We start from the raw sequence: 21,133 nt of genomic DNA, 5'->3' as shown, positions 1-21,133 counted from the left end.
TCATGCTCTGTCTCTCTCTGTCTCAAAAATAAATAAACGTTAAAAAAAAATTAAAAAAAAATTTTTTTCACGTTTATATATTATTGAGAGACAGAGACAGAGCATGAGCAAGGGAGGGATAGAGAGAGGAGGAGACACAGAATCTGAAGCAAGCTCTGGCACAGAGCCTGACGCAGGGCTGGAACCCACCAACTGTGAGATCATGACCTGAGGCGAAGTGGGATGTTTAACTGACTGAGCCACCCAGGCGCCCCTTCAGTGCATATTTTCTAAGAATAAAGTTATCCTTGGGGCGCCTTGGTGATTCAGTCGGTTAAGTGTCTGACATCGGCTCAGGTCACGAAACTCAGGTTTGTGAGTTTGAGCCCAGTGTCGGGCTCTTGTGCCGACAGCTCAGAGCCTGGAGCCTGCTTCGGATTCTGTGTCTCCCTCTCTCTCTCCCCCCCTCCCCTGTTCATACTCTCTCTCTCCCTCAAAATAAACATTAAGAATAAAGTTATCATTTAAAAATTTTTTAAGTGTATTTATTTATTTTGAGAGAGAGAAAGAGAGAGCGTGAGCACACATGTGCGGGGGAAGGGCAGGGAGAGAGAGGGAGAGAGAGAATCCCAAGCAGGCTCCACACTGTCAGAGCACAGCCCGACATGAAGCTCCATTGTGAATGGTGAGATCATGACCTGAGCCAAAATCAAGAGTTACGCACTTACCCAGCTGAGCCATCCAGGCACCCCTTTTTAATTTTTAACTATAGTAATTTTACCATTGATAATAATCCTTTTGTCTAACCTGTTATATTGTAGCTGTGCCAGTTGACCCAATAATGTCCTTTATAGATTTTTTTTCCTCTTCTAGTATAGGATCCAGTTGTATTTAGCTGTTAGATCTCTTAAATCTGGAATACTTCTAGAGCCTTTTGTCTTTTTTTTTTTAAAGTTTATTTGTTAATTTTTAAGAGAGAGAGACAGAGGGGATGAGGGAGGGAGAGACAGAGAGGGAGGGAGAGAGAGAGAGAATCCCATGCAGGTTCTGCACTGCCAGCACAGAGCCTGATTCAGGGCTTGAACTCACAACCTGTGAGATCATGACCTGACCCGAAATCAAGAGTCTGATTGATGCTTAACTAACTGAGCCACCTGGGTGCCCCATACAGCCTTTGTCTTTTATGCTAGTGATTTCCCCTTTTAAAATAGAAGATTTCTCATTTTTGATTTGTCTGATATATCATCATTATTAGATATTAGCATGAGTACTATGTAGGTGATAACTGTGTCCTTCTTGGGATATCATATCTGGAAGTACACAATGTCCACTGATGACGTTGGTCATCATCAGCGATCACCTGGTTAAGAGTTTGTGCATTTTCTCCTTGTATAAAATATTTTCTCTCCTGTAACTAATTAGCAGTTGATGAGGAGACAGTGTGAAACCATGCCTGCCTGTATCCTGCCCCCCTCGGGTTTCTCCCTATATTTAGCATCCATTGATGACGGTTTGCATATACAGTCTTTACTGTGATGCTTGCTAATTGCATACCAGAAACATTTAAAGTTATGCTTTAACTTTTTACAAGCAGTAGCTTTTTAAAAACAAATGTTTTTTTACACATTTTGAAATATTTCTTTCCAAATTAAAGTGCAAGATGGGGAAACATAAACTTGTGCCTTATCCTGACCTTTTTCAATCCAAATAATTAGGAAGGGAAAGAAAATTTAGTATTTTACATTTTTTTCATGCTATGATGGCTGGGCTTATTTCATGTTTAGAAAAATGCAACTCATGGGCGCCTAGGTGGCCCAGTCGGTTAAACGCCCAACTTCGACTCTGGTCATGATCTTGTGGCTCTTGAGTTTGAGCCCTGCATCTGGCTCTGTGCTGACAGCTCAGAGCCTGGAGCCTGCTTCCGATTCTGTGTCTCCCTTTCTGTCTGCCCCTCCCCTGCTTGTATTCTGTCTCTCTCCCCGAAAGGTGGGGGGGGGGAAGGAAAGAAAAATGCAACTCATATTAGTGAGTAAAAATACATTTCTTTCAAGGGTGTTTTTTTTTTTTGATATTTCTTTATTTATTTTTTGTGGATTTATTGAAGGGAAAAACAAATCCAGAACATAGGTGTGATTTAAAAAAAAATACATTTAATAGAAAAAAATTATATTTTCTTTTGACTCCTACTAAATTAAACAACGCTTAAAACTAAACAGTTGATATTCTATCCACCACAGCCTTGGTAGAATGGTTGCCAAACCTTGTAGAGATGTTTATGACTTTGGTTCTTTCCCTCTAATGTGCCGGTTAAATGTAAAATTTCATTGCTTTAAATGGGATCTGTTTATAGGGCTACCCAATGTGGTCTGCTTTAGCTTGTAGTCCCGTAGAAAGAACCCTGAGCAGCTGTGTTGTTTTTTTTTTAATGTGTATCTATTACCATGGTTATGAACACCTGCACGTTTACAGGTGAGGGGCCCAGAGAACAAAGCTGGGTGAAGGGCTGTATAGGTGCCAGAGTGGTAACAGAGACGAAGAGAAGTAGACTGAGTGTTCTTTCCCCACTGATGTTAACTTAGTTAAAATATCAAAACGTAGTGTTTTCAAATGCATGAGGGGGCTTTAATAAGTTTTTGTCTTATGTGCTGGGGCTGTGGACATTTGCTTTGGAAATTCTTATTAAAATTGCCATAGCGTTACAGATTGGGGAAGATAAACTCCTTAGCACTACAAATTGGCTAAGAATTGATTGCTAGAAATAATCATCTTTTTCTTCAAATAAAAGAGTTGGTGGGGCAAGTCTGAGAAGAGCCTTTGCCATCTGACATTTGCGTCTCTTCTGACAACCTCTTGTGACACCACCTATGACCTGTGTCTGTGGGGGAACTGTGGATGTGGGAGAGCAGTGACAGTCTCCCCCCATCGCATGGCTGCTCTCATCCTTCCCTTCTAGCCACAGATATTTGAGGAATCATGTGTGAGCCCCTTTGCTTGGAGCCAGAGGTACACATTACACATTGGTGCTGAAACAGACAGGCTCTCTCCCCCTTGTGAGCTGCCAGTCCAGCCTTTAACCTGGTGGTTGGAGGAATGCGTGCATAGATTTCATGTTGATATCACTTAGGTGCTGTGAGGAGGCAGGATGGGAGCATCTGACCGTGGAGAAAAGCAGGCTTGACCACATGGGGAAAACGGAGAAGTCACCAGAGCAAGAGAGGTTGGGGCCACACCTTGCAGGGTCCTGTGAAATTCCGTTCCTTTATGGTGAGAATTTTATTCTGACTAAAAAGTAAATTCCTAGTTCCAAAGGTGAAACTCTAAGGGCTGCTTCTGTGCTAAGCATTTTATGTCTTATTTTTATCTTACAACAGTGCTGTGAATTAAGTTGTTCTAAGTATAGTGAGCAACCCAGAAATCATAAAGGAAAATCTGATACATTTCACCATGCCACGATGAATTTCTGTGGAAAAAGAATACCACAGGGTGAAAAGTGCAAAAGCTAAGATGAATATTTGCCACACATATAATAAAGGATCATTTTCTGGTTGTGTCACGAGCTCCTTCCTATAACGGAGGGAAAAAATGCGAGAGAAAACGAGCTGTGACCAACTGACAATTCATACAAAAGGAAGAAAAAGAGACTTTGAAAATACGAAAAAGTGCTTAGTCTCACCCAGAAATGCAAACTAGAATGGTATTTTTTCCCCATGAATCAGAGCAACAAAGATGAAAAAATCTGGTAACATATGCAGTATTGGCAAAAGTGAGAGAAAACAGGGCCTTTCACACTCAGTTTATGGGAGTCGAAACTGGTACCTTCTTTTGAGTGCAGTTGGGGAGATTTGTCAAAGTGAAAGGCAAACTCTTGCCAAAGCAGTTTTCTAAAAATGTGATTTGGAGATGTACTTGAAAAAGTGTATAATGGTGATTGTAACGGATATGTTCTGCTGCATTATTTGTAATAACGAAACCTAGGCATGATGTAAATATCCTATACTGGCAATTAAATTCTGGGCGGTATATTCACACGATGGAATATCATGTAGCTGTTAAAAAGAACGCACTGCTATAGAAGGATCTTCAAGGTGTGGTAGGTGAAAAAAATTGGGGTATAGGTCAGGAGGATGCCGTGCGTGTGTGTGTTTGCACACATGCGTGTGTTACTATGCCCATTTTATAGATGAGTTAACGGTGAGGTGAAATAACTAGCCTGCGACCACATGCAGCTGGGATGTGAACCAGGGCAATCGAGCTGCAGCCCGTGTTCCTACCTATAAGGCTTGGCCACCCGATGCCAGTGATTCCCAGCCTTTTCAACCCAGGGGGGGTTCCTCTTTTTTTTTTTTTTTTTTAAGCATAAACCTAATATTCTGAAAAAAATTGTTTTCAAACCTGCATTTATTGTATAATAATTGGTTTTCCCTTTTTTCTTCCTTTTTTTTAAGAAGGCAGCATTATGCCTTCTGAAAAAAATTGTTTCCAAATCTGTATTTATTATATAGTAATTGTTTCTTTCTTTCTTTCTTTCTTTCTTTCTTTCTTTCTTTCTTTCTTTCTTTCTTTTCTCTTTTCTTTTCTCTTTTCTTTTCTTTTCTTTCTTTCTTTCTGGTAGAAGGCAGCATTATGCCACTCTGCGTCAGACTACCACACCAAGTACCATAATTGTTTTGCAGCCACAAACAAAAGGCATTTGACATTTTAATTACTTTATGTAGGTAGACAAATTGAGGGGTGATGTAAGATTTCCATTATATGTTTTGAAAAATTACAAATATCTGGAAGCCCTCTGATAGATAGTACTTTTTGATAGGACTGTGGGGACTCAGGTGGGAACCAAGGATCAAAGAAGCTGGGCAAGATTAAAAAAAAAAAAACTCAGGGCGGTTAGGTGTCCAGCTTCGGCTCAGGTCAGGATCTCACGGTTCGTGGGTTCAGGCCCCGCATCAGGCTCTGTGCTGCCAGCTCAGAGCCTGGAGCCTGCTTTGGATTCTGTGTCTCCCTCTCTCTCTGCTCCTCTTCCACTCATGCTCCGTCTCTCTCTGTCTCTCAAAGATAAATAAACATTAAAAAATTTTTTAAAAATTGGGTAGTTTAGGTAATCATACTGAATGCAAAATATGGGATGCCAGCTGATAGGTATACAAATTAAGGTTGAGTTCTTCCTGGGTGAAATTCTGTCTTGATCTTCTGACAGGCTCTCAGAGAGTGAAAAGCAAACTAATATTTTTTCCTTTTGTTCTGAGCCCTGTGATTTTTTTTCCTAGGCCAATGAGAATGATGTTTCGATTCCCCTAAAACACTAGTGAGATGGTACAGGAAAAATTAAAAATAAAACAAATTTCCATTAATGTAAACAGCAGGAATGTTGATGGACTATGTGTGCGTTCTTGCCTCTTCTGATTATTTCTTGTCAGAACAATCTTATATTTATTATTATGATTGTCAGTAATATCTAACATTATGTACTTAGTGTGCCCCTCACTCAGGTAACTAAGCATCTTAAATTCCACATGTACCATTTCTAACACTTAATTTCCTTTCCCCACCCTTTCCGTATCTCCAACCCTCGAGTTGACTAGACTCCAAACCTAGGAGTCATTCGTCTTCCTACCTACCTATCTACCTTCTTTCTTTCTTTCTCTTTCTTTCTTTCTTTCTTTCTTTCTTTCTTTCTTTCTTTCTTTCTTTCTTTCTTTCAACAACTTTAAAGAGATAATTCACGTACCACAACAGTTCACCTATTTAAAGTATACAGTTCACTGGTTTTTAGTGTATTCACATGCTGCATTACAATTTTAGGACATTTTCATTACTCAAAAAGAAACCCTGTACCTATTACCTGTCCCCCTTCTTTTTTTTTTTTTTTTAATGTTTATTTATTTATTTATTTAGAGAGAGAACGAGAACAAGACGGGGAGGGGCAGGGAGAGAAGGAGAGAGAGAATCACAAGCAGGCTCCATGCTGTCAGCGCAGAGCTCCATGTGGGGCTCAAACTCACTCAAACTGAGATCATGATGACCTGAGCCAAAATCAAGAGTCAGACGCTTACGTGACTGGGCCACCCAGGTGTCCTCCCTCCCACCCCCTGCTTCCTAAAAGTTTGTTTATTTATTTTGAGAGAGAGAGAGAGAGAGAGAGAATCCCAGGCAGGCTCTGCACTGTCAGCTCAGAGCTCAGTGTGGAGCTTGAACCCATAAATTGTGAAATCATGACCTGAGCTGAAACTAAGGTTTGGACACTTAGCCGCCTGAGCCACCCAGGTGCCCCTAGCTCTCCCCCTTCTTAAAGCAAGCACTAAATCTACTTTCTGTCTCTGTGAATTTGCTTATTCTGGACATTTCACATCAATGGAATCATATAACATGTGGCCTCTTGTGTCTGGTTTCTTTCATTTAGCAGAATATTTTCAAGCTTCATTCAAATTGTAGCATTTATCAGTGCTTCGTTCCTTTTAAGTGACCGAATGATATTACGTTGTATGGATTCTCAGTTCTTTTTTTTTTTTTTTTTTTTTTTAATGTTTATTTATTTTTGAGACAGTATCCGAACCAGGCTCCAGGCTCCGAGCTGTCGGCACAGAGCCCGACACGGGGCTCGAACTCCCGAACCATGAGATCATGACCTGAGCCGAAGTTGGACGCTTAACTGACTAAGCCACTCAGGCGCCCCCTCAGTTTGTTCTTAACACAAACCTAAGAATTATTATTGCTGTATTGTGGATGATAAATCAGAAGTAGAAAGAACTTGCCCAGGTCACTGAGCTAGTCAGTGGGAGGGCTCAGCTGTGCACCTAGGTCTGTGTGATCAGAGCCCTCACCATGATGCTGCAGAAGTGACCATGTCCTTGGTGCACGATTTATGACAGCTTTTCACCCTTGCTTTCTCTCTTTCACTGTTGTAACACAACTCACATTGGGCCAGTATTTGTCGAGAAGTCTCTTCAAAGTTCGTTTGCGTATCAGTACCGGGACTCTACGTTTAATAACTGACTTATATTCCTGGGAGTATTATTGGATTAGTCTGTAAAGGTCCTGCGTGATTTGACTTCCGAAATTACTCTTTTACCACAAATGTTGGTGACTTTTAGAATCCACGAAGGAAATCTTACTGGAAACTCAAAGAGGAATCCTCTGAAGTGGACGGCATTCATGGTGGACTTCGTTATTTGTGTGTCTTTAAAAACTTTTTATTTTGAAATAACTTCAAATTTATACAAATCTTGAGAATGATACAACTGCTGTTTAGTTTTTACCCAGATTTGCCAGCTAGCATCGTATCACATTTGCCTCCCCCCATGTATATACGCACTCTATGTCGAATTTCATTCTGAACCATTGGAGAGTAAATTACAAACATGTTGTCTTGTTACCCTAAAATACGTCAGTGTGTTGGGGCGCCTGGGTGGCTCACTTGGTTAAGTGTCCAAATTGGGCTCAGTTCATGATCTCGAGGTTTGTGAGTTTGAGCCCCGCCCGCGTAGGGCGCTGACAGCACAGGAGCCTGCTTCCGATTCTGTCTCCTTCTCGGCCCCTATCCCACTCATGCGTGCTCTGTCTCTCTCTCCTTCTCTCTCTCGAAATAAATAAACATTAAAATAAAATAAAATAAAATATTTCAGTGTGCATTTCCTAAAAACAGAGACATACATACAGTACGCTTGTCAAAATCGGGAAATTTATATTATAATGATACCCTTGAATTTCTACCTCCATCTGACCTTGTAGAATGTCACTCATTTGGGGTTTGTCTGATGTTCCTCATAATTAGGTTAGATAATGCATTTTTGGGGCGCCTGGGTGGCTCAGTTGGTTAAGCGGCCGACTTCGGCTCAGGTCATGATCTTGCGGTCCGTGAGTTCGAGCCCCGCGTCGGGCTCTGTGCTGACAGTTCAGAGCCTGGAGCCTGTTTCAGATTCTGTGTCTCCCTCTCTCTGACCCTCCCCTGTTCATGCTCTGTCTCTCCCTGTCTGAAAAATAAATAAAACGTTAAAAAAAATTTAAAAAAAAAAAAAAAAAAAAAAAAAAAAGGTAATGCATTTTTGATGGGAATATCACAGAAATGGCACTTGCTCTTCTCCATGCATGACGTCAGGAGGCACGTGATGGCCAGTTTAATCCATAACTGGTGATGTTAACTTTTATCTGTTGGTTAAGATAGTTATCTGTCAAATTCTCCACTGTGAAGTTTGTATCTAAAAATTTTTTTTTAATGTTTGCTTATTTATAAAATTAAAAAAAAATTTTTTTTTAACGTTTATTTATTTTTGAGACAGGGAGAGACAGAGCATGAACAGGGGAGGGTCAGAGAGAGGGAGACACAGAATCTGAAGCAGGCTCCAGGCTCTGAGCTGTCAGCACAGAGCCCGACGCGGGGCTCGAACTCACGGACCGCGAGATCATGGCCTGAGCCGAAGTCGGCCGCTTAACCGACTGAGCCACCCAGGCGCCCCTATAAAATTTTTTTAATGTTTATTTTTTAGAGAGATGGACAGACAGACACACACACACACACACACACACACACACACACACACACTGACACAGAGTTCAGTGGGGGAAGGGCAGAGAGAGGGAGACACAGAATCTGAAGCAGGCTCCAGGCTCTGAGCTCTCTGCAGAGCCTGATGTGGGGCTCGAACTCAAGAACCCGTGAAATCATGACCCGAGCCAAAGTTGGACACTTAACTAACTGAGCCATTCAGGCGCCCCTGAGTATTTTTTATTTGTTAATTAATAAGTAATTAATAAACATTTCATGGGGAGGTACTTTGAGTTGCCATAAACACCCTGTACTTCCTGAAATGTTCACCCACTAGTTTTAGTGCCTTGTGACAGTTCTTGCCTGACCTATTAATGTGACAGTTACCAAAAGGTGATTTCCTAATTCTGTCACTCCTGTATTTATTATATATCATTCTTTGTGCTTCTACTGCAAAGAGCTTTCCCTTTGTCCCCCTGTATTTGATTGCAGTTAAATATACATAGCAGAAAATTTGTCATTTTAACCATTTTTTAAAACTTGTTTTAACTTTTTTTAATGTTTATTTTTGAGAGAGAGAGAGAGAGAGACAGAGAGACAGAGCGTGAGAAGGGGAGGGGCAGAGAGAGAGGGAGACTCAGAATCCGAAGCAGGCTCCAGGCTCTGAGCTGTCTGCACAGAGCCCGACGCGGGGCTCAAACCCATGGACTATGAGATCATGACCTGAGCCGAAGTCAGATACTCAACCAACTGAGCCACCCAGGTGCCCCTAAAACTTTCAAAAAGATTGATTGATTGATAGAGAGAGAGAGAGAGAGTGTGTGTGTGTGTGCTAGTGGGAGAGGGACAGAGAGAGGGAGACAGAGAATCCTGAGCAGGCTCTGCACTGTCAGTGCAGAGCACAACACGGGGTTCGATCTCATGAACTGTGGGATCATGACCTGGGCTGAATCAAGAGTCAGACGCTTAACCGACTGAACTACCCAGACGCCGCATCGTTTTAATGATTTTTAAGTGGCATTAAGCACATTGACATTGGTGGACAGCCACCCGCACCACCCATCTCCAGAACATTTTCATCTTCTCAACTGAAACTCTGTGCTTGTTAAGTACTAACACCCCCATGTCCTCCTCCGGTTCCTGACAACCACCATCCTATTCTCTGTCTCTTTGGGTTTGACTACCCTAGGTGCATCATGGAGAGGTAGGGTCTTACAGTATACGCCCTTTTGTGACTGGTGTGTTTCACTCAACACAATGTCTTCGAGGTTCATCCGTGTTGTAGCGTGTGGCAGAATTTCTAACTTATCAAGGCTGAATTATATTCCGTTGATGTACATAATCACATTTTGTTGATCCATTCGTTCGTTGGTAGGCACTTGGGTTGCATCCACCGTTTGGCTGTTATGAGTAGTGCTGCTATGAACATGTGTATACAAATATCTGAGTTCCTGCTTTTAGTTCTTTTGGGTATATACCCAGAAGTGGAATTTCGGTATATATGGTTAGTCCATACTTAATTTTTGGAAGAACCGTAATTAGTTAAAAAAAAATTGAGATCCATATGGACTGTTAGGTTTCTTATTTTATTCAATGGTCTGCTTTCTATTAATATCATTTTTTATTTCAAAAAAAATGGTTAATGTTTATTTTTGAGACAGAGAGAGACAGAGCATGAGCAGGGGAGGGGCAGAGAGAGAGGGAGACACAGAATCTGAAATAGGCTCCAGGCTCCAAGCTGTCAGCACAGAGCCCGACGTAGCCCTCGAACTCACGAACTGTGAGATTGTGACCTGAGCTGAAGTTGGATGCTTAACTAACTGAGCCACCCAGATGCCCCAATATCGTTTTTTAATTTTGAGGTACAAATTGTCTAATTTGGTAGGTATGAGTCCCTTTGAGCTGGCTCTTGTATTCTTTTGACATGTCCTCATTGGAGCTGGATACAGGAAGGTGTTCCAAATTCATCTTACTTTTAGTGCCCAGAACTGGAATCAGCTTTTTCTCCAAGAAACCCGGTTCCTTTTGTTGGAGAAAAGTATTTAGAAACCATGATAAGGGGGCTGGTTATGCCGATGGCTACTGGGGTGTCATTGCTTCCAGGCCCTTTTAGAAGAAAGAGCTAGGAAAATATGTGTGCATCATACATATGCACATACCTACATGGAAACCTACATCTGTATTTCTATAGTTATCTCTATATGTATGTTCAAAGCTAGAGTTTACATTACCTCCGATTCTAATCTAACACCAGAGTTTATTTGGGCGTTCTCCCTATCTATATGTATATTGCTTCTCCAACAGTGAGAAATCTGGCTCTCATTATCCTCAGTATGTTTATTCATTAGTTTCTTTGTTTATTTACTTGTGTAATTCCACTCCATGTGTTCAAGCTCCTGGACTGTCTTTTTGGGCTTTGGGCTTGGCTTAGTATCCAAACCCCCAGCCCCGGTCCCACTGACCATGCCCCAGCCCCACCCATTGTGCTGGCAGGATGCTAGCTAGGCTCCTACCAAGAGGAAGTCAAGGGGGGGGTGGGAGTGACCAAGGAGAAGAGGGGGAAGAGGAAGGGAAGGTCTTGCTTTGTATTTTTGTAAAGATTTTTTTTTAAGTTTATTTATTTGGGGGTGGGGAAGGGCAGAGAAAGAGGGAGGGGAGAATGCCAAGCAGGCTCTCCCTGTCTGCGCAGAGCCCAGTGTGGGGCTCAGTCTCCCAAACTATGAGATCATGACCTGAGCTGACTGAGCCACCCAGGCTCCCCTTGTTTTTTATTTCTATGAGCTGCTCTGCCCCTAGGCATTTTCGGTGTGATGGTGTGGGAAGTGACAGAGTCCCTTGGTTTTCATGGCTCTCTCCATTTTTCTCTTGCTCAAGATGGTTTCACCCAAACATCACTGGCGTGGAGGCAGAAAACCTGCTGTTGACAAGAGGAGTTGATGGCAGTTTTTTGGCGAGGCCCAGTAAAAGTAACCCTGGAGACTTCACCCTTTCTGTCAGGTAAGTGGGAAGAAAAAGAGAACCCTGAAGGGGTGACAAACGTTAAGACCACACCAGGACCACTTGCTACCCTCCCTGAGAGTCTGAAGGCCTGCCTGCTGGCCCATGGCGAGGCCTGGCCCACGTGTCACATGCGACTCGAGCCTGCTCACGGGCCTCAGTCGAGGCCTCCCGAGGGGCATGATGATGGGCACTTCTTCTCCCCTGAGAGACCCCCATCGTCACCACCACTTGATCCGGGTTCCACACATCCCGAACCTGGTTGCGTGCGTTTTCCCTTTTCCTTCTGTTGATTTCTTAATGGGAAAAACGCTTTTGAAGAGGTTCTTCAGATCACTTTTCTTTTTCAAGAAATAAAACATCACTGAGGAAGTTGTGGTCCCGTTTGTTCCCCTGCCCAGTCCCATCCCCTCCCTCTTTCCCCAGAGGAAACCGCCATCGAGAGGTTGGCATGTATCCTTCCTGAATGTGTTTTTATACTTGCACTGTCTTGCTGCTATTGTGAACAATATAAAGTTGGTTTGTGTGTTTTTAGAATTCACATACACAGGCCTTAGAATGTATCTATTATTCTGCAACTTCCTGTTTAAACTTTTTGAGGTCTGTGCTGGTACATAGAGATCTAATTATTAATTTTAATGTTGATGGCTATACTCAAATGTTGTGAACCTACCACAGTTTATCCAGTCCTCTGTTGTGGGACACTGAGTTGTTTTTATGTTTCAGATGTTTTGAACAGTATGGTCAACACATCTTACTTACTTCCTTATTTGAAAATAGTAATAATAACAGCAAAATCATAAGGCAGTAGCGTTACAGCTCCTGGAATAATCTAGAGTAAGGGAAATAAGTATATAAGAGAAGGTCAGTTTCTAGAAAAACCGTCCCACCTGCTCAAAGAGACCTGTAACAGGATGTTGGCCATACTGTTCAAAAAATGTAAAACAAACTGAAAACACTTCCACAATAGAGGGTTGGATAAACTGTGGTGGGTTTATTTAGGATCCCTTTGGGACTTGGGAAACCTCTTTTTGGCTTGGATTAGTTTTTGAGGAGCCCCCGTCGTTAACTTTTTCTTGTGTTTTAATACGAGGAATGGGTCTTTGTGAGTCCTCAGGGCTTGAATCAGCACGGACCTCTAACTTAAAAGTTGTGTGATATTTGAGCTGTAAGAGTTTGTTTGGAGAGTATATGATGATCATGATGGTGACAGCAGACATGATTGAGGACTTGACATATGCACCAGGCCCTTGTGCCAAGCACTCTACACATATCATTCTATTTAATTTTCCCAGCAACCTATGAATAAGTACCACAATTATCTTCATTTTACAGGTGACTAAGCTGAGGCCCAGAGGTTAAGTTAGTAACCTAGTCTCGCAGCTACTCAGCGGCAGGACCGGGACTAGAGAATTGGTGGGATTTTTTTTTTTCCTTGCCCCTCAACTTTTTATTTTGAAAAATTTCTGGCTTATAGAAACGTTGAAAGATGAATATGTGACCACCCACCTTCTCTTCACCTGCCAGCATGTTGTTATGTTTGTCCCTTCTGAGTGTGTGTTTGTGTGTCTACTTTTTTCCCCCTGAACCTTTTGAAAGCAAAGTGCAGATAATCAATATATTTTTTACTTTGTTTTAAAACTTTACAAAGATTGTGATGTTAAATAATCTCTATACCCAACATGGGGCTTGAACTCACAACCTTGAGATCAAGAGTTGCTCGCTCCACTGATTGAGCCAGCCAGGTGCCCCTATTTTTACCTTTATTTTATTTTATTTTATTTTATTTTATTTTATTTCATTTTATTTTATTTTATTCTGTTATTATTTTAAATTTACTTATTTTGAGTTGGTGTAATCGGGGGAGGGGCAGAGAGAGAGAGAGAGAGAGACCGAGAGAATCCCAGCAGGCTCTGCACTATTACTGCACTGTTAGTGCAGAGCCTCATGTAGGGCTTGGACCCATGAATCATGAGATCACGATCTGAGCCAAAATCAAGAGTCGGATCCTCAGGTCTTGATCTCAGGGTCATGGGTTCGAGCCCCGTCTTGGGCTCCACACTGGGCAAGAGTCCTCCTTGGGAAAAACAAAACAAAAAAACTTCAGTGTCTATGTCTGATAAACAAGAACATTCTCCTGTGTAACTACAGACTCAGTTATGAGGGGCGCGTGGGTGGCTCAGTTAAGTGTCTGACTTCGGCTCACGTCATGATCTCACGGTTCGTGAGTTGGAGTAGCACATCGGGCTCTGTGCTTGCTCTCAGCCCTTCACATCCTCTGCCCTCCTCTCTCTCTGCTGCTCCTCTGCTCACCTGCTCTCTCTCTCTCTCTCTCTCTCTCTCGCTCTCAAAAATAAACATTAAGGAAAGAAACTCCATATCTTGAAAAAAATCATTATTATAGGTAATACATTTTAACCTTGCTTCTATAATAACCATCTAATATTCATATTCAGATTTCCCTTGTTATTTCAGTAATGGCTTTTGAAGTGATTGCAAGTGTCTGAGTCCCACCCCGTGTCCCATGTCGTGCCCCACCCGCCACCCCACACTAGATTCAGGAGGATCTAGTCAAGGATCATTCATTGCATTCAATTTTTATGTTTCTAGTCTCTCCTGACCTTTTCTTTTTTTTCTCTCTCTTCTGGCTTTTTGGCCAGTCAGGCCAGTCATTTCGTAGGTTGTCCTTCAATCCAATTTGCTGATCGTTTCCTCATTTTTAAATTCAGATGACACATCTTTGGCAAGTGCACGACAGGGGCAGTGTTCGGCCCGCCCCATTATCTCACAGTGGGAAGCACATGGGGCCTGCTTGTCCCATTTTTCAAGGCTGTTCAGTGTTGTGTTGTGTTGTGTTGTTGTATTGTATTGTATTGTATTGTATTGATTTTTGAGAAAGAGAGAGAGAGAGAGCACGTACGAGAGCAGCAGGGGAGGAGCAGAGAGAGAGAGGGAGAGAGAGAGAATCCCAAGCAAGATGTAGGGCTTGAACTCACGAACCATGAGATATCATGACCAGCGCTGAAATCAAGAGTACGATGTGTCACTAACTGAGCTGCTCAGGAGCCCCTTGGGGGTGTTCAATTTAATCACTTGATTGAGGTGTTTTCCAGATTTTCCCATTGTAAAGGCACCTTTTTCTTTTTGTGATTATGAGTACATTTTTTTTTAATGTTTGTTCATTTTTTTTGAGAGAGAGACAGAATGTGAGTAGGTTAGGGGCAGAGAGTCAGGGGGACACAGAATCCGAAGCAGGCTCCAGGCTCCGAGCTGTTAGCACAGAGCCCGATGTGGGGCTCAAACTCAGGACCTGTGAGATCCTGACCTGAGCTGAAGTTGAACGCTCAACTGACTGAGCCACCCAGGCACCCCTTTCTTTTTGTGATTAATAGGTGGTCTGTGAGATAGTAGTTTCTTTCTTTCTGTCTTTCTTTCTGTCTTTCTGTCTTTCTTTTTGTCTTTCTTTCTTTAAAGATTTTTTAAAAAATGTTTATTTTGAGAGGGAGAAGAAGAGAGTGCAAGCAGGGGAGGGGGCAGAGGAGAGAGAGAGAGAGAGAGTCCCAGGCAGACTCCGAACTGACAATGGGGCTCAAATCCATGAACCCATGAACTGTGAGATCGTGACCTCAGCCTATACCAAGAGTCGGACGCTTAACTGACTGAGCCAGCCAGGTGCCCCAAAGATTTTAAGTAATCTCTACACCCAGCATGGGACTCGAACTCACAACCCTGAGACCAAGTGTATGCTCTCCCAGCTGAGCCAGCCAGGTATCCCCTGGCTTCTTTCTCTTAATGTAATGTTTTTGAGATTTGTTCGTGTCGTATGTATCAGTGTTGTTTTGTTTTGTTTTTAATTGCTGTGTTGTGTTCTATTGTATGAGTATATAACTATGCATTTTGATGCTAAATATTTGAGTTTCCAATATTTTTGTATTCCAAATAAGGCTACAATGAATATTCTTATACAAGTCTTTGATAGCCATACAGTTTCATTTTGTGGGGAGCAAAATACTTAATGAGTAGATTTAGTAGATTACAAGATAGATGGATGTTTAACTTTAACGTATGTGTCTCGATTAATTAATGATGAGGAAAATTATTGTCACTTAATATATGCAGTTTGACAGGCCAGACTTTCAAAGATTTTATTTTTAAGTAATCTCTACATCCTATGGGGGGCCCGAACTCCCAACCCTGAGAGATCAAGAGCCGCACACTCCACTGACTGACCGAGCCAGCCAGGTGCCCCCGATAGGTCAGACTTTGAACATAGAAGTTGTACAAGGGAAAGGAACCAATAAACAGAGCCCTTTGTGTTGAAATGGTTGACCACGTGGTCATTTGACTCACGCCGTTTGTTACAGGAGAAATGTAAACCGGTTTCTTGGGTGTGTTTCCACGTTGAGGTGAAATCTGCTATTGAATTATGAGATCCATTTTTACTAGCATGGCTCTTTATTAGTTTTCGTTTCTCCCCTAATGGACTATTTTAGAAGAAATGGAGCTGTCACCCACATCAAGATTCAGAACACCGGTGATTACTATGACCTGTACGGAGGGGAGAAGTTTGCCACTTTGGCTGAGCTGGTCCAGTATTACATGGAACACCACGGGCAATTAAAAGAGAAGAATGGAGATGTTATTGAGCTCAAATATCCTTTGAACTGTGCAGACCCTACCTCTGAAAGGTCAGTGACTTTTAGCGACTCCAGAGTCTGTGCGTCTCTCCCATGCTGTAGGTGTTCTCTGAATGCATCGTGGGGGTTTGGCTTGATCTGTTGCTCAAGCTGTAACCTTTTCAAGTAAAGTTTTACTGAAGGAAGAAATGGGCTCAGATTACTTTCAGATCCCCCTTTTCTTGTAAAAGTGGCCATCAGTATTCCTTACACTTACTCTGCAGGGATCTCAGATTATTCCTGTATGTTCTTGGTAGATGTGGTAGTTTTAGGATTATTGGACTTGAGCTGATAATCTTTGAGAGTTAGGAGAGAAAAACAAATGATAATGGAGATGCCAAAATAGCAACAGTTCTCAGTGGTAGCTCCTGACCAGCTAGCTATTCAGCAATGCCGCCAACAGATGTCAGTTTAAGCTCAGAAGCCGAAAAGCAGAGAGCTCAGAGGGTCAGATTTTTCATCAGTTCTTTTATGTAGTATCCACAAATGTGGAGAATGACCTTGCTTAGAGGAAATTCCGTTATTTCAGAGATCTTCCCCCACCCCTGCTACCTTGTGTTGGAACTAAGCTGATGAAAGCCAGGGCTTGACCTATTTTTATTGCTTTTATTGGTTTTCTACAGCCCCAGTCTCCTCTCTGACTCAGTACAAATTCAGGGTCTCTTAAGTAGGTTTGTGTATTTTGTACCTTCAGGTAGGTTTCTTCAGTTTGCACCTCTTTGTATGCCAATAGTTTGTTTCTCCAGCTACCACTGTAGCTTCAAGCAAAAGGCTGTCAGCCACCTCAGTTCATCTCTAAATTTTACTCTGTTCAGTTGAGGGTGGATGAAAAACAACTCAAAGTATATTCCCCTAGTGATGAGCCATTAGTACTCTCTGCCATGATAGTGCTTGCTTTCTTACCAAGATTCTGAGGGAAAAAGCCACATGATTAATGTGACTAGGTTCAGATTTTTTAAAAGTTTGTTTTTTTATTTGAGTAATTTCTACCCCTAACATGGGGCTTGAACTCACAACCTTGAGATCAAGAGTCACATGCTCTTCTAACTGAGCCATCCAGGCACCCCATTAAGATGTTTAAAAAAAAAATTTTTTTGTTTGTTTGTTTGTTTATTTTTGAGAGAGAACTCAAGTGGAGGAGGGGCAGAGAGAGAGAGGGAGGGAGACACAGAATCGGAAGCAAGCTTCAGGCTCTGAGCTGTCAGCACAGAGCCCGATGCGGGGCTTAAACTCAGAAACCATCATGACCTGAGCTGAAATTGGATGCTCAGCCGACTGAGCCACCCAGGTGCCCCAAGATATTTTTTATAGTATCTGAGAGTACTGTTGTCTCCGAGTCTGTCCTCTGATGGCCTACATCAGGACTCTGGAGTGCTGGGTAAAAATGCAGGTTGCTGGGCCACCTTCGGACTTCATGTGTCACTACCTCTGGTTGTGAGGCATGGGAATTCACATTTTTAACAAAATCCCTCACCCCTGCTCTAGAAGTTATGTGCGTTAGGGTTTGAAATGATAGCCCAGTGTGTGCTCCAAAGGTATTGACAGAAAACTTGGAGGCTGTTGAAAGTGTTGGTTGGACATATTAAAACATTTGGGATGCTTCATTTATAATGAAAATCCTTTCTTATGTAATTTGCACATACCAAAGCGAGGGCAAACATTCAAATGATTTTCTGTTTCTACCATGATTTTCTCTTTTAATTTCTTTAAATGGTTGTGTTTACATAGTTGATCCTTTTAGGGTAGGGCATGGAGAAATGACAAAATGCATTTTTAAAAGCTGGAGATGGAAACGAAAATAGGAAAGATTGAGGACATTTGTTTCTCAAGGACTGTGGGCCCATTTAAAAAGTGGAATGGTTATTCTTAACATCTTTGCCATTTTTCCTTCCTGCTTGGGCTGCAAATTCTGCCTTGTGCAGGATTGACCAACCTCTTAGAGGACTGTGTCTGTTTTTTAATTGCTTAGGAGCTCGCTGTGTATGGCAGTTTTGTGAAAGAATGCTGTGACCTCATGGCAGAACTCAACCGATTTTCATTTAAAACAATTTAGGTGGTTTCACGGACACCTGTCTGGGAAAGAAGCAGAGAAATTATTAACAGAGAAAGGAAAACACGGCAGCTTTCTGGTGCGAGAGAGCCAGAGCCATCCTGGAGATTTTGTTCTCTCTGTCCGAACTGGTGACGACAAAGGGGAGAGCAACGATGGCAAGTCTAAAGTGACCCACGTTATGATCCGCTGTCAGGTAAAGCCGCACTTGAGCTACGGGTCTGGCAAAATGTCGTCTTTGGGTGATTTTTCTGCCAGAAGAAGACAGACATCACTTCCGACATCAGATTTTCTTTGCTCGTTTAGTTACAGGCTGATATGCTTTTAGTACATTATTTATTATAATTGTTTCATCATTTCAGGACTTTGTTACTTACTTCCAGTCTCTCTCTGGCAGATCAAACCCTGCCTCAGTGAATCGCCTCCGCCCTGTACTATCGAATTTGTTTCTGCTTGGTTGTGGCTGGAGTCGGTCAGCCTCACTCTTCCATGTTTCTAAAGTGGTGACCTCGGTTCCTCCTTAGGACTATCACAGGCTGGCCTGTGACTGCATTTGCCTTCATGTTACAGAGTTCCTGCATTCAGGCTCGGAGAATTGAACTCACTGTTTCTTGTTTTTAATGTGGTGATGGCACTAAGGAGGTTGATTCTTGGTCAACTATGTCAAACTTCGTTTTGACATAGTTTCTTAAATAGAAACTGTTCACTTACTGCTTCAGTTTTAAAATTACATAAATACAGGGGCACCTGGGTGGCTCATTTGGTTGAGCATCCAACTTCATCTCGGGTTGTGATCTCACAGTTCGTGGGTTCGAGCCCCATGTCGGGCTCTGTGCTGACAGCTCAGAGCCTGGAGCCTGATTCGGATTCTGTGCCTCCCTCTCTATCTGTCCCTACCCAGCTCATACTCGGTCTCTCTCTGTCTCAAAAAATAAACATTCAAAAAAAATTTTTTAATGACATAAATATTTTAAAAAACAGCTTTATTGAGGTACAACTCACATACCATGTAATTTCGCCCTTTTAAAGCAGTTAGTGGCTTTTGGTATGTTCACATATGATGCAATCACGGACGCTAATTCCAGAACATTTTCATCGCCCTGAAAAGAAACCTTGTGTCCATTGCCAGTCACTCCCCATCATTTCCCCTGTCTCCAGCTCTTGGCAACCCCTAATCTACTTTTCATTTTCATGGATTTGCCTATTTTAGATGTTTCATATAGGTGGAATTATATAACATGGCTTTTGTGTCTGGCTTCTCATACTTTGCATAATGTCTTCAAGGTTTATCCATATTGTAGTGTGTGTCAATAAACTCTATTGTCAAATATTCCATTGTGTGGCTAGAGTAGATTTTGTTTATCCGTTAAAAATGGATGGGCATTTTAGCTATTATGAATAATGCTGCTGTAAACATTTGTGTACAGGTTTTTGTGATATTCTCTATTTGATGAGACAACATCCTCCTATTTTCTTTTAATTTATAAAGTAAGTTTTCTTTAGTTCTTTGGACATATTTATACTTGCTGATTTCAAGTCTTTAGGTGGGCTTTTTCAAGGACAGTTTCTTTTATTAAGTGTTCTCCCCTCCCCCATGTTTGGTCCATACTTTCCTGTTTCTTTGCATGTTTCATATTTTTTTTTTTTTGTTTGCAACTAGACATTTTAAGTGATACAGTGTGAGGACTCTGGAAATCAGACGCCGGCTTTTCCAGGGTTTGCTGTCGCTATTTTTTTATTGTTGCTGTAGTTGTTACTGTTTCTGTGTTCCATGATTTTCCTGCATTCTTCGCTATGTGTAGCCGCTGAAGTCTTTGCGTGGTTAGTCTCCTAGCCTTTACCGGGGGCAGTGGGGAGAGCGGGGAGGGCTCTGTGTGTGTGGGTGTGTGTTGGGGCATACTTTCAGCGCTCTGGCCGATTACAACTCTGCCTTAGCCTTCACCTTCTGTTTGTGCATAACCTCAAGGTCAACTAGAGGTAAAGATAAGGGATTTCTTGGATCTTCCCTACACTTCACACAGCCCTGCACAGTCACATAGCCCTCTGGATTCTCAAGAATGTGTTAGAGGTGTTTTTTTTTTTTTTTTAACTTTTGATTTAAATTCGAGTGAATTAACATACAGCGTAATAATTAGTTTCACGTGTACAATATAGTGATTCGACACCTCCGTGTAACACCTGGTGCTCATCACAACAAGTGCACTCCTTGATCCCCATCACCTGTTTAACCTTTCTCCCCACCCACCTCCCTTCAGGTAACCATCAGTTTGTTCTCTACAGTTAAGCGTTTGTTTCTTGGTTTGCCTCTCTATGTTAAAGGTTTTCCAAGCCCTATGTGGACATCACCTAGATTTTCCTTTTTCCGTTTTGGTCAGTCTCTTATTTGCTTTAACTGGTTGGTATTGCTGCCTCAGGCTGCTCTGATATTAAACAGTTGCTGCTGATTGTTTTTGGCAGATCCCCTGAAGACAGGGCTGAGTGAACTCTAAGTCAGGTCAAATAAACATAGGCTCTGAAAACAGGGCTTTTCCAGGGAGCTGCTAAGCAGGCCCAATACAAGTATATCTCAGAGATATTATGGGCTCAGTTCCAGACCACTGCAGTAAAGTGAATATTGCAACAAAGCAAGTCAAATGAATTTTTTGGGTTTCCCAGTGCACATAAAAGTTCTGTTTATTCTATACTGTGTCTTATTAAGTGTACAGTTGCAATATGTCTAGAAAACAACGGACAGCAAACCTTAATTAAAAAATGCTTTGTTGCTAAAAACACTATGGATCATCTGAGCTTTCAGGAAGTCATAATCACCGATCACAGATCTCCATGACACATACAGTAATAATGAAAAAGTGGAAACATCGGAAGAATTACCAAAACGCGACACAGAGACACAAAGTGAGCAAATACTGTTGGAAAAATGGTGCCAATAGACTTTCTGGAGGCAGGGTTGCC

The 21,133-nt window shown here is 42.0% G+C and overlaps 1 protein-coding gene across 2 annotated transcripts in view; it reads left to right on the top strand.

Moving 5' to 3' along the window:
- PTPN11 (protein tyrosine phosphatase non-receptor type 11) overlaps positions 1-21,133 on the top strand; it is an 80,850-nt gene that overhangs the window by 9,052 nt on the left and 50,665 nt on the right. For both annotated transcript variants that reach the window (XM_058691228.1, XM_058691227.1), the window contains exons 2-4: positions 11,333-11,455; positions 15,949-16,143; positions 18,185-18,377. In XM_058691228.1, the coding sequence (XP_058547211.1) occupies positions 11,333-11,455; positions 15,949-16,143; positions 18,185-18,377 (511 nt within the window). The remainder of the gene's footprint in view (positions 1-11,332; positions 11,456-15,948; positions 16,144-18,184; positions 18,378-21,133) is intronic.

This window comes from Neofelis nebulosa, chromosome 11 (genome assembly GCF_028018385.1).
Source record: "Neofelis nebulosa isolate mNeoNeb1 chromosome 11, mNeoNeb1.pri, whole genome shotgun sequence".
NCBI lineage: Eukaryota > Metazoa > Chordata > Mammalia > Carnivora > Felidae > Neofelis > Neofelis nebulosa.
This window is presented reverse-complemented; position numbering and strand designations above follow the sequence as displayed.